The 13486-nt window shown below is 44.4% G+C and overlaps 1 protein-coding gene across 2 annotated transcripts; it reads left to right on the forward strand.

Moving 5' to 3' along the window:
* Positions 1–10443, forward strand: LOC116948122 (splicing factor U2AF 35 kDa subunit-like). 2 transcript variants are annotated; one of them, XM_032964507.1, is made up of 8 exons: positions 1–159; positions 3260–3347; positions 4337–4403; positions 5534–5583; positions 7005–7103; positions 8043–8176; positions 8425–8520; positions 9479–10443. In XM_032964507.1, exons 1-8 carry the CDS (start codon positions 116–118, stop codon positions 9588–9590), a joined length of 690 nt encoding a protein of 229 aa, XP_032820398.1. In that variant the 5' UTR covers positions 1–115; the 3' UTR covers positions 9591–10443. The 2 variants fall into 2 exon arrangements, with proteins under 2 accessions (XP_032820398.1, XP_032820399.1); XM_032964508.2 differs by lacking the exon at positions 9479–10443 and adding an exon at positions 8629–8918.
* Positions 10444–13486: the final 3043 nt, after the last annotated feature.

A 13486-nucleotide genomic window follows, 5' to 3' on the forward strand; every position in this document is an offset into this window, starting at 1 on the left:
TCGCGAGTGTACGGTAACACGTCACGTTTCTAATTAGCATAACATCGCGAGACTTGGTGGCTACGTCCCCCCCCCCGTCAAGCGAAGGAGTACGCGCGGTGGTCTCTCGCCCAACATGGCGGAGTACCTGGCGTCCATCTTCGGCACGGAGAAAGACAAGTGAGTGGCGCCTTCGCGGGGCTCTCTCGCCGCGTCTCCCTCACTCGGGGCAGTCGCGGCAGCAGCGGGCAAGCGGTCGGTCGCTGTCGGTGGTGAGCGGCTGCCCCCGGGGCGGCAACGGCCTCGAGCGCGGTGGCGCTCCCCCGCCACCCCCCACCATGGCTAACCTAGCGCAGGCCCAGGCGGCTTTCAGTGAATTAAATTGTTGTGAATGCGATTATTGTTGTTACGAATTGTGGCTGTGCTGCAGTAAATCCCCGGATTGTCCGAAGTCAACGGTGGTGTGCGTGTGCGATGCGGAGGCGTTTTGAGCGCGGAGCCGTCTTTACAATGGGCGATGTTACTCCACACACACATGTGGCGGACGCAGTAGAACGGACGCTGGCTACAACCGCGGTGTCGTGGCCAACGCACTGGATTTGCGATCTTGTCGGTCGCCCATTCCATTTCGTCTCCCGACGGGGAAGCTAAAAACGATGGACTTTGTTTCCTTGAAATATCCCTACCTCACGCCACGCAGCCCTATAATTGTGTGCGGAATATTTTTCGTGGAGGTCACGTATGGTTTGGCAAAGTGCGGGGTTTACTCTCGCCTCGAGCGAGACGCCTCAGGCCGGCGTGGAAGTAAAGTCAATTGTGTTTTCGCTTAAACACGTGGCGCCTTTCTAGGCACAAACATCTGCCACCCAAAGCGCAAATGGTTAAGTACAAATACCACAGAAGTGAGCTCCCTTTAGTGGAGGCTGCGCTTGCAGCAGTGGCGTGAGCAAACAATTTCACCGAATGTAATAACACCGGATTGTGCTGGTTGTCAGATGTCAAAGGCTACGCACGGTTGAGCCTAGAAAGAATATGAATAAGCCTACGCACAGTTGCGCAAAGATATCATGTAGCTACAGGTCTACGTAATGGGCAGTAGAGGGCAGTGAACTATATCGTACTGTACCATTCGTCTGGCGTTCGCAAACCCCCAGTGGCCAAAGTGGCGAAGTCTTGTCAAATATAACCCGCATGTCCGACGCGGCGTGGGGAGGCCTTCATGCAACAGTGAGGTTGTCAGAAGGGTTGTAAATGTACAAATCAAAAAAATCGCCCAAACCAGCACCGTTATTAATGTTTTAAACAAAATATTAATCCAGTCAAAGTTTTTCATCAAAATTGTGGGGCGTTGCTGATCTGTTTAGTCTCGGATTATTCGTATAATACTGAATACACATTTCAATGGCGGAAAAGTCTTCGAAATGATAACCAGTGTTGATATCACAAAGTGGCATTTGATTTCATTGACCGCAAAAGGTTGATGCAAGTCTGCTATCGAATACGATTTGACCTTAAAAATTCTGATTGTGAGCCAAGTGCCGACCAACACCGCCCCACCTGACCGAATATTAATTGTATACGTCGTGCAGATTGTGGAGGTTATATTGGCATACTTCACTCGCAGTACGGGTTGAAGGCAGGGAGCATTGAAATATATAGTACGTTACTGCACAATGGATTTTTTTGTACTTTGATCTGCTGTTCACGTAGCCCCCCGAGTCCTAATAGTAGTCAAGATGGTGACCCATCTAAAAACAATCCGGGCGCAACACTACTCACTTTCGAGATTGGGAGAATTCTGTGTGATTTGGTCTTAGGCAGCACAACTACGTTGAAATAAAAATACCTTGAAAGACATATCTGTAAATAATGTTGGCTTCCCCACAGTGTTGTGTTATTCTAATTGATTGTATTATGGGTTGAATCAACCACCAACTGGGATTTGAACTCAATACCTCCAAATTGTCACATCCTGTTCTTTGGGTCCTTCGGTAAAGTCACGTAGATAGGTTCAAAGAAAATAACAAAAACTACGACGTTTCAAACGCAACTGGAGACGACCGCTTGTGTTGCGATTGAAACGTAGTTTTTTGTTATTTTATTTGAACCTATCTACGTGACTTTACCGAAAGACCCAAAGAATATGAATTTCTGCAGTCACGAAAGCTTTAAGTTAAGATTTGTCACATCCAGCTACTCGCAGTGCCTTCCAGCTGGACACTTTAATACAGTTTGAAGACAAACGAGCCAGATGGGTTCATTTTAGGGTTCTCCAGACAATAATCCGTGTTAAGTCGCCTGTAATTGTAGTCCAATGCTAAAGGTGACACATGGCGGCAGGATGTGATGCGGGGCATAACCGACCGGGCCGTCTCAGATTGCCGTGTTGGTAACCTGAAGAGGGGTTTCTCGTGTTTCTTTGTCGCGTGCCACTTTGCTTTGTGTCAAGCACAGTGTTGTACGTGCCGCCGAGTGTGTGCGCGCGATTTCACGGCCAAGCCATTACACTTCGCTTTTTGTTGTAGGCCACCCCACTGCCCATGTCGTGGTCTTTGTTCTCGTGTCACACTTTGCTTGCCATTTCAAGTGCAAATGTTCACCTTATTTGAACGCTATCGGTTCACTTTGTTCTGTTTGAACTAGTGGTGTTAATTTGAATTAAACAAATTGGCGATACTGCATTGGCACTGGTGCTTAATCACAATTAAGACAACAACTCTTAACACCTTCCTCAATAACACTGGCCTTTCCTTCATATCACAAACGATGCAGTGAGACTTAATTATTTCCTGTTCTGATGACGTACGTGTGTACATCAGTTTTCCTTCCGATTCCGTTCAGATGACGTACGTGGACGTCATCGGAACGGAACCAGGAGAAACTGAAATAAAATCACTTTATTGGTACCGAGACTCCCACAAGGCCATGCGGGAAGGTCTGTGCACAGTTTGGCGCCATCTTTCATAGAGTATGGGTCGGTGGCTACAGTTCTCTGCGGTGAGCATGGCGCTATGCCTCTCTAAATAAAATTAACGCTGAACTGCTTGCGCGTTGTTGAGATTCAACGGTGAACAGGACCCACCCTGCAACTTGCAGTTGTCTCGAAATTAGTAAGGGTTAAGACGTGTATTTGCACTCTATGGCCAGCACTGTGTACACTAACGCACGGATTGCTATTCCACTGTGAAACCCTTGATGGCTTGCGACCGCCCATTTCTGAAAACTGCTTTGCCCCTGTATATATTAGTCCACTTTTCTCAGCTGTGACGTCTCTTCTCAGGGTCAACTGCTCCTTCTACTTCAAGATCGGTGCCTGTCGGCATGGTGACCGCTGCTCACGCCTGCACAACAAACCGACCTTCAGCCAGGTTGGACTGGCGCAAGCGACTCAAGCCATTTGGTCGTGCTTTTTTACTGCGCTTGATTAAGTGTGTAAAGTGTTGCCAGTGTGCATAATCTTAATTTTATTACTTTATTAACATCGATTCCGACACTCTTGTTACGTGCATCAAATTGTGGCTGTATGAATTTATTTATTTGTGAAGATCTTGCTTATTACAGAGAAACCCATCTTATCTGTGCTTATAAGAAGGACAACTATAGGTGGTCACTTATTGGTGGTTAGCCATGTAGTTTAGTACTTTTATCCACGCGAATAATTGCCAACGAATGTTTATAATGGGATGCATTGGTTGCCACTTCCTGGTCTTGCTCGTTGGAGCACAGGTTGAATGACCTTTGGGAAATTCCAGGATCAGATCAAAGCCAAATTTTATAAAAGTCTGGAACAATTTATTATGGCAGATAATGGGAAGAACGGGTCATGGAGTGGATAAGAGAATCTTCAGTTTATATGCTAATGTTACATTGAGGTTAATGGAACAAAACACTCTACACCGATAATTTAAAATATAAATGAAATTACAAAAGAGCAATATGATTTATAAATCTGAAACTAGATCTCAAACTGTGACAGATGATTGAATTGTGTGGCCGGTGGATTATTACATGACTAATATAAAACACCAGGCAACCATTCACGTAACGCCACACACTATATTGAAGATTAGTACTTACGATTAGCATGGTTGACTACATACGATGCGAAAGAAGTTCTACATGCATGATATGTATATATACCAAACCCACCCTGTGTTTTACCTGCTTAAAAAAATCTGTTGAAACCATTGATACAGAATGCCAGTAGGCTGACTGGCCTACAGTTAAATGTTACTTTATATCTTTTTTTGACAAAACACCCCTCGTCTCTCACGATTTTGTATGCAATGATGTTAATTGTGCAGTGTATGATGACTACGTGTTGTACTAATTGTCATGAGGTGACCCTGTGCAACAGACCATATGCCTGCTGAACCTGTACCAGAACCCACAGAATGTGGCCCAGACGGCCAACGGGACAACCTGTAAGTACTGCGTCACCGGGCCCTGTACACATTCAGCATCGGGGCCCACATTTCGAGATGCCCTTGTTTCAACACATCTACACATGATAACCAGTGCAGGGAATTACCAAAGTGTGCCATCTGCTGTGATGTAAATAATGTTGCAGGGTATTTCAGATTGGCAAGCATATTGTAGTTTGTGTGCTGGCTCCGTGTGATGGGCACCAGAGGGCAGTTGCAGAAAAAAAAATTTTGCACTGTAGGTCTATGCCCAAACATCTATGCGCAACCCCACCTTTACCATCCTTCACTGAACATCATGGTCATGTATGGCACAATAACCCTGAGAACCCTCGAGGCCTTTCACCTAGCAGTTGCTTGACAAAGGACTTCACCCACATCCTTTCATATTTTTATTTCCCACATGTGAGAAATGGATTAATGGTATTGGAATAATTAAATAACATGATTAACTGATATTGGATAGTAAAATAAATACAAAGGAAATGTACGCCCTCTTCTGGACACAACTTTTCCAGTTCTCTTGTAAAATTGGCAAATAGAGGTTGGTTCGTGGACATTGAAGTGTTGTGTTTTGAGCTGCTTAACACTACCACCCTGAGGCAGACATGGTCATTGCGTCTATACGAGCACATGGACTCCCATCATCGGAGCAGAATCGCAATTACTTTTGGAAGAAAACAAGTGGAAAGAATATGTATTTTTTCCAGTTTTGCAGATATGTGATTGTTATTATTATTGTTGTTATGCTTGTTTAACCAGGAAAGCCTCCGTGAGTCTCGTGACTCTTTTTCAGGTTGGTCCTGCCAAACTTTCGCAGTGGCGATAATCGCTATGCGTTAACGAATTTAGTTATTCGGGGGGTAAAATGATTATTTTTTTTTTACCATGACACCGACGTAAATTTTTCAGCTTTCGTGATGACATCACGGCGTGTTTAACGTTCACCGTTAAGCAGACTGCGCGTATATTTTTGCGGTTAGTACTTCCCCCAGTAATTACCGGGATGGCTGTTGGATTAAAACCATGAACCTCAACAACACACTACAGCTGGGCCATGTCGCCACCCCCTTGAGCGGGTTACATCCCTTTGACACGCGTTTGACACGAGCATGTGACATCTGCTGCAGGTATGATCAGCGATGTCGAGATGCAGCAGCATTATGACGACTTCTTCGAGGTTAGTGAGTTTACATTAAACTGCGCATGTGTGTGTGCGCGCACGTTTGACACTTCACGTGGCCTTAACGTGCGCATAACCTGACACAAGTGCCATGGTGACGTCAGCGCCACTTAATGTTGTACAACTTAATAATTTTTATTTAGACTGTAGGAATCCGATGAGCTATGAAGCCCTTTTTCACAGATGTCCAGTATGAGCAGGTCAGCAAGTTACAACAGCAAACAATACAAAAAAACGATATGGAATGGAAAATATAAGCAATTAATCATAAATAAATAATGCGTTGATTCATTTTATTTGAAGCTTTCGTGACTGCAGGAATCCATACTCTTTGGTTCTTTCGGTAAAGTCACGTAGGTAGAAAAAAATAATAGATCACGACGTTTCGATCGCAACACAAGCGACCGTCTTCAGGTGACGGTCGCTTGTGTTGCGATCGAAACGTGATCTATTATTTATTCTACCTACGTGACTTTACCGAAAGAACCAAAAAGCGTTGATTAATTATATAAGTCCGATTTATCAAGATTGGGCAAGGCAGCAAAAACAAAACAGTCCCAGACCACACCAAGATAAACACACAGCCCCTCAATAAAAAGGTACATTAACATTGAAGTATAGACACACTGGTAATGATCACATTGGCAATTTTTAAAGTAAGTATATAGCTATGGAGGCCTTGCGATAAACCATATCCATAAGTGACATTTACCATGTGTATTCCAGCATTTACCTGAGCCAAAGGTGCATTAGCTGTCATTGTTGTATGGGTTTGTAGTAATTTTCAACAGTTTGTTGAAAATACTGGCATTGTGTACGCAGCTGTCCTGTGATTGCAGTTCCTCCCAGAACAAATTGGAAGGTAAATGCCTCAAGCGCATTACTAGAGATTGTTTTAATAGTCGTTATACTTATATTACATTGTATTCATTTCATGTTATTTTGTGTAGTACGGTATCATATTTTATCAGTTATTCTTTTGAAACAAAAGCCCTCCACAACACATTTGTTTTATTATTACGTATGCTATTGACCTTACATATACAGTAGATACAAAAATATGAATCATTGGATTAATTGTCTGAAAGAAAATGTAAGCCTGCGGAAACAAAGCAATACAGCTCAAGTCATTGTGTGCATGAGGATAATGTAACAATGCTTTGTTAATGCCTTTGATATTTTACTGGGTTTGGCGATTTGTTCCAATTGCACCTGCACAGACCGTAGCCAGGGCATGCATATAGGCCATCTCTTGTGGATGCACGCTGCCTTGCTGTCCAATTTCATATATGTACTCGGGAAATGCATACAATTGGGCATTGCGCGAATGGGTGTGTTGGCGAGTTCAGTGGCCGGCATGCGTGTTGCGGTCGGAGTGGCTCAACGTCATTGCTGCTAATGCTTCCCACCACCAACAGGAGGTGTTTGTGGAGCTGGAGGAGAAGTACGGAGAGATTGAGGAGATGAACGTCTGCGACAACCTGGGAGATCACCTGGTCGGAAACGTCTACATCAAGGTAAGCTCATCGCCTGCGCAGTGCCACGTAGACGCGTCGCTCGGCATACCACTGCACGACACGCTGCCACCCACACCGGCTGGCCGTTGCCATTGCTCTGAGGAGTGTCTTAGGCTGATGCTTACTTTATTGAATGCTGTAATAACACAAAGGTATTGTTGTTGCCTGTGGCCAAATTGTGCAGACTACATCCCTTCTTGTCACGTCTGCTAAGCTAACTAGAGTTGATCCTGGGTAATGCTTGGATGGGCTGGGCGACCACCGTGCACCAACAGGTTGCCATAGGGCTACGAGGCTTACACTGGGCAGCAGAGAGGCCAGCGCATGTGATCCTGTGCAACAAATATTAGAGGGCACACACAGTTGGAGCCAGACAGACACACAGACATATGGTCAAACAAAGGGAGGAAAACAGATACGCCACAAACATGACACACCAAGGTTAATATAGGGCACAGAACAGACGCACTAATGATTTGCGTAATGTTTTCAAAATCACTCGGGAATGTGCCCGATCTCGGAAGGGAAGCATCGTTGTTAGTACTTGGATGGGTCATCGCTGTGCATGGCAAATTGTTACGGGTTGTGGAGCTTTGTGGTAGGAAGCAAAGGCCAGTGCAACTAAAACAATTGTTATACTTTACTTCTTGGCTGCCACGTCTATCTTTCCTGTCTTGTCTAAACTCCACCGACCGGTGGGGTTATGACGTTTGGCGACAGATAACCACCATGTCTGCATGGTGTGGGGAGGCCCTCATTCAGCAGTACCATTGCCTTTAGAAATACCGTAAACTTATTTAACATGTTAGAATGAATAGGTTATTACAATACATTTTAAATAATATCTCACAGAATTATGGTTACTTGACAAAAGTGCAGTTATGGGTAAAGTTACCAATTTATGTGTGTCTGTCTGTGCTTGTGTGTGGCCATTCGTAGTTCCACTCTGAGGAGGATGCAGAAAAGGCCGTCAACGACCTCAACAACCGTTGGTTCAACGGGCAGCCCATCCAGGCTGAGCTCTCTCCTGTCACTGACTTCCGGGAGGCCTGCTGCCGCCAGTACGAGATGGGGTGAGTCGCACCTGAAGACTCGTCGATATTGGAACTCGCTGTGAAAGCCTTTTAGTCGTCGTACTTATATTGCGTATCTTTTACCAGTTTTTAGTTTTTGCGTTACTTACGTTTGACTTATTCTCATATGTAACCATGTGTGACTGAGCCACAATCTTTGCTGTGGGCTCTGAAATGTCCTTGACTGTGTTATCTAATGGACTTTTGCTCCCCCCCCCCCTCCCCCTGCTTGTTTTTGGTATCTGTAGGGAGTGCACACGTGGAGGCTTCTGCAACTTCATGCACCTCAAGCCCATCTCTCGCGAGCTGCGTCGGGAACTGTATGGACGTGGCAAGCGCAAGCGGTAATTACCAACGCGGTCCACAAGCACATATTTTGTTCCAATGAACGTTTGTGTATTTGAAAGAACAGAGTGATTTCCCGATGCTAAATTCTACAAATACTTGTGCAGTCGTTCAGATGAGGGCCTGCCAACACCGTGCAGGTTGTGACGCTTATTTGACTGTTTTTCACGCTGGTCACTGCGGATTTGTGAAGATGTTGGGTCATGGATGTGGGAGCATACACACTGCATCACTTCTCTCTGCTGCCCATTACCTAGCTTGGCGGCTTATAACAACCTCGTGTGCATTGTTTAATGCATGGTCACCCATCCAAGGACTGTAGGCTCAAGCTCCCAAAATCTGACTCATTCTGGGTAATTTTGGCCTTGGTGCCAAATGCAACAATTTGGGGACTTGCAAAGTTTAACTATGAAGACGCTAAAATTTTGATTTAAAGCTTTCGTGACTGCAGTAATTCATATTCTTAGTTTTTTTCGGTAAAGTCACGTTGAAGAGAAACAACAAAATAACAAAATATATATAATTGTTTTATATATATTTTGTTGTTTCTCTTCAACGTGACTTTACCGAAAAAACTAAGAATATGAAGACGCTATCGTAGCCGAAACATAAGTTGCAGAGTTGGGCAATATGACTGGAGAATAAATTTTCATTTCTGCATTGTGTGGTCCGTATATCCTAAAAAATATCTGTGAACTGAGAATGCATTTGAAACTATTTTGTTCCAATAGGCAGGTGCTAACAGCTGGTGCAGTTAAATCCAGTTAATGACCAATGCTTTGAGATAATCTGAATGCGGCCATTAAGTTTGTACCTTCGCAACTCAAACCACCACAATGTGCGGAACCTACCACATACCTGGTTGGGTAACTTTGATGCAAAAACTAGCAAAAAAGAATGTGTTTGTAGTGGACAGGCGGCAGATAAGCATTGGTGTGCGTGCGCGCGTGTGTACAGACGCCGTTCCCGGTCACGCTCGCGGGAACGTCGTCGATCTCGCTCCAAGGAACGGCGCCCTGACCGCAGCCGTGAGAGACGTCGTTCCAAGGAGCGCGCCGGCCGCTTCTGAAGCAGTGGCTTCCTTGCTCCCCTCCCCTTCTTTAGCTCCCTCTCTCGCTTGCTGGCTCCCTTCTTCACCTCACCCCTCACTTCTTTTATCCCTCGCCTCCTTTCCATGCCTCCTTGCTCACTCCCTCATTCGCTCCCTCCCTCACCTCCCATGCTTCCTCCCTCTCTCGCAGCCTTCCTCACTCACCTCCCTCACTCATTCCGCCCCCTCCCCCCAACTCGCTCCCTTGTTCGTTTACGAGAGAGCAGATTTTACGTAAACTACCAGGGCTGCAAAGGGCTTCTGTCTGCACGTGCACACTCACTCGCAAGCACGACAGCCCGCAAGGCAATTTCTGTACAAATACGAGCATTATACATGCCGCTCCCCACGTGAGCATCCGTTTTTACCGATACCATCTTCACACCACGCATGCGTGCACACAATTTCTGAGGCCGATCTTAAAGGTTGCAGGTTTAACTCAAGGTTGCACCAAAGAAAGTTTGGCTGACTTAATTTGGGTCCCTTTGGCTCCCAGCGGCCAGTTGCAGTGGCCGACCTGCAGTGTTGTGTAACGCAAGTTAATTTGTATTCATCGCGAATGAAACAGTTTAACCTTGACTTCAAACCTGCAGTCTTGTTAATTTAAAGTGTTGAGTCATACCCCAGCAGGTCGTGTCTGTTGCGTGTTAAACAGTCTAACATGTAGCGTCTGTGTAAGTTGCACTGCGTTGTAGGATTTCATTATAAAATCACAAAAGACCAAAAAAACCTGACTGTTTTCCTCTTTTTATTTGCCATTAAGAGAACGTCGCTTGTGTCGTTAATTTTGTATCTGGAGTAATCCACGAATAAAGACCCATTTGGTGCCGTATGGTTTCCGTCTAAAGTGGATCTATATCACGATTTAAAGTTTAGTGTGCATTGAAGGATAGAAACCAATAGCAAGGACAAAAAAACCAAAAGTAGTTTCAAATTAGTTTTCAATATAGATTTTTAATTTTATATAAGCGAACGATTGCATGGAAAAGAAAACACAATTTAAACTGCAATAATATTCAAGCTTCCCATAGTTGGGCCTTTTAAGCCTGGATGACTTGTAAGGCAGCCTCTTGTCAATTTTCAGAGGCAATTTGTGGTCTTGATGTCTTCTATCAGGTTCAGGACGTTGTCCATCGACTGAAGCCCCATCACGTACATCCGACTGAAACACGGGTGCACATTAGAATCATGCCATTCGTTACCGATGTGGGTCTTCGTAGTTGAGGACATTGAAAGTGCCTGAACTATACAACAATATCTATTGACAAAAGAATAGAATATGCCTGTATGATTTTTCAAAGTGCTCCGATATTGATTTCCACCATTATAAAACGGTTAATATTTTTTTGAAGGGCCCGAAAAATAAGGCTGCGGCCTCAAAAACCTGCATTAATCCAGCCCTGGTCACATCACACATTACAAGTTGCATGGATCAAGCTGTGAAGTCAGTATTTAGAGAGAGCTGGTATTGAGGTAAAGGGGCAAAACTGTGTTATGAGAACACGGCTGTTATGGTGCAGTGTACGCTGTTAGGTTGTGCTTTCGTGAAATGAGTCGTCCATAAGATGTTATGTCGGTAGCCAAGTGACTCTTTGGAACTTCCCCCCCTGCATGCTACTCTCTGTGCCCCCTTTTTTGAGCCTTTGGCCGTTCTGAATTTAAAATTAAGTTTGATTTGTGACATGGATGGCCCCGTTTATCCAGTTACCCAGTTATTTTTACAACGGGGGATCCGTGGTGCGTGAGCACAGCAGCAGCAATAAAATGTTGCAGAAAACCAGTACGCGGTCCTTAAGTGAGAGTTGCACAATTGTTAACGAGGTGTTTTAATGGTCTTCAAGGAAACGAGTGAATCAAAAACAAAACTGCTCCTCTGAGAGCAAAAGGTGTCAAGAGTAAAAGTTAGGTACAAATTGCAAGGAAGCTCTTTTTTATTTTAGGGAAATAAGAGTGGAAGTGAAGGGAGGGGGGCAACCAAGCTGCAGGTGAGGGACAAGGGGCATTAACTTGGTGCGGCAGCGCGTAAAGACTTTACCGGTGTTTTAGCAGGTTGAATTGTGAGTCGGAATGAGAAGGCGCTGCTGAGGCCATGGGAAGGAGAGGGTCTAAATGATATGGTAGATGGATTTTTTTAACAAGACCTTTAGGATGAAGATAGCCCAATGGTGGCCTCTCCAGATATCCAGGGGACAGATTTGAGTTCATGTTTTGGTTGCCATGATGAGTTCAACAGGTGGGGGGGGGGGGGTCAAGGGGCAACATGGAGAGAGCGGAGTGGAACAGTGAAGTGAGAAGTTTTAATGAGATTCAGAATTGAGGCGGTAGATGGTGTTATAAAAATCAAATATGGGCAGGATGGTGGCTTTATATTTCGACGGAATCGAGGTGTAATAACTGGACAGCATTGGTTTCTGTATAGGAATTCAATGTTGATTTTCATCTTATTCGCCATGTGGTCAATGTGGTTCTTGAAAGACCGTTTTGAGTCCAGGATAAAGCCTAGCGAGTTTAAGTTATCAACCTGCTCAGTAAGGTGGGAGTCCAGAGCTGCAACGTACATTGGTGGTGAGACATCCATAGAATGACATAACTTTCGTCTCTTTAGAATTGAGGATCACTTTTAGGGCGTTGAATGTTGATATTGAAGGTTATCGAAGTCCCCTTGTTGATGCCGTTGTAACGCCTCTATGGAATTTCCGGTGGCCATCAGAGCTTTGTGGGTCTTAAAGTTTGTGACGTTCCCCAGACAAAACCCCAGATTTTAAGAGAGATCTCAAATTCAAACAAAGGAGAATAGGGTTTTTCCCCTTTTTCTGGCAACAAAACTGAAACCTTTTTACAAGGATTTTATGTCTGCATTAACCACAATACCTGCAGTCAAAATGGAAACAAAAACATGTTAATATATGCATTGTCCTTGAAACTGATTGGTCCACACCAAGGGACGGCTTTATTTTTAGCCTCGACCCAATTGGTGCTCGACCAGATGACGCCAAAAGGCGTACAGCTCAAAGACAATTGGGTCGAGGCTCAAAAGAAAGCCGTCCCTTGGTGTGGACCAATCAGTTTCAAGGACAATGCATATATTATCATAGTATGTTTTTTTGCATTTTGATTGCAAGTATTGTGGTTAATGCAGACATGAATCCTCGTAAAAAGGTTTCAGTTTTGTTGCCAGAAAAAGGGGAAAAACCCTATTCTTATATTTTGGTACTGGCAAAGGAGGTCTAATGATGTAGATGCTCGCCCCGAGCCCTCATTACTTTGATAGTGCATTGTCTTTGAGCTGTACGCCTTTTGTTGTCATCTGGTCGAGCACCAATTGGGTCGAGGCTCAAAAGAAAGCCGTCCCTTGGTGTGGACCAATCAGTTTCAAGGACAATGCATATATTATCATAGTATGTTTTTTGTTTGCATTTTGACTGCAATTATTGTGGTTAATGCAGACATGAATCCTTGTAAAAAGGTTTCAGTTTTGTTGCCAGAAAAAAGGGGAAAAACCCTATTCTTATTTTTTGGTACTGGCAAAGGAGGTCTAATCAAACAAAGGAGGTTATCGCAAGGCTGTTGCGATTCAAGTTACAATTCAACGTCGCCAAAGAGGGGCTTTAAAAAAAAATAGCGCCCTACATGAATGGAATTTTTTTTTAGAAGGATAGTACACAAAGTAGGGTGGGGGGGAAGCAATGTTTACCTGGTTTGCCCCACATTGAGTTCAGTAACAGCGTAATGGACGGTTATCTGATGCCCTCTATGGTACTATCATCAGAGTGGCACTTGCAAAAATTATTTTATAACGCTCATGAACCTGACTGCATTGAAAGTGGCTGGTTATGTATGTACTGTATGCGTGTTGAGCTTCTTTCGCACCGTAC

This window comes from Petromyzon marinus, chromosome 32, assembly GCF_048934315.1.
Source record: "Petromyzon marinus isolate PM22_M1 ecotype Great Lakes invasive population chromosome 32, UKy_Petmar_22M1.pri1.0, whole genome shotgun sequence".
In the NCBI taxonomy this organism is placed as follows: Eukaryota; Metazoa; Chordata; class Hyperoartia; order Petromyzontiformes; family Petromyzontidae; genus Petromyzon; species Petromyzon marinus.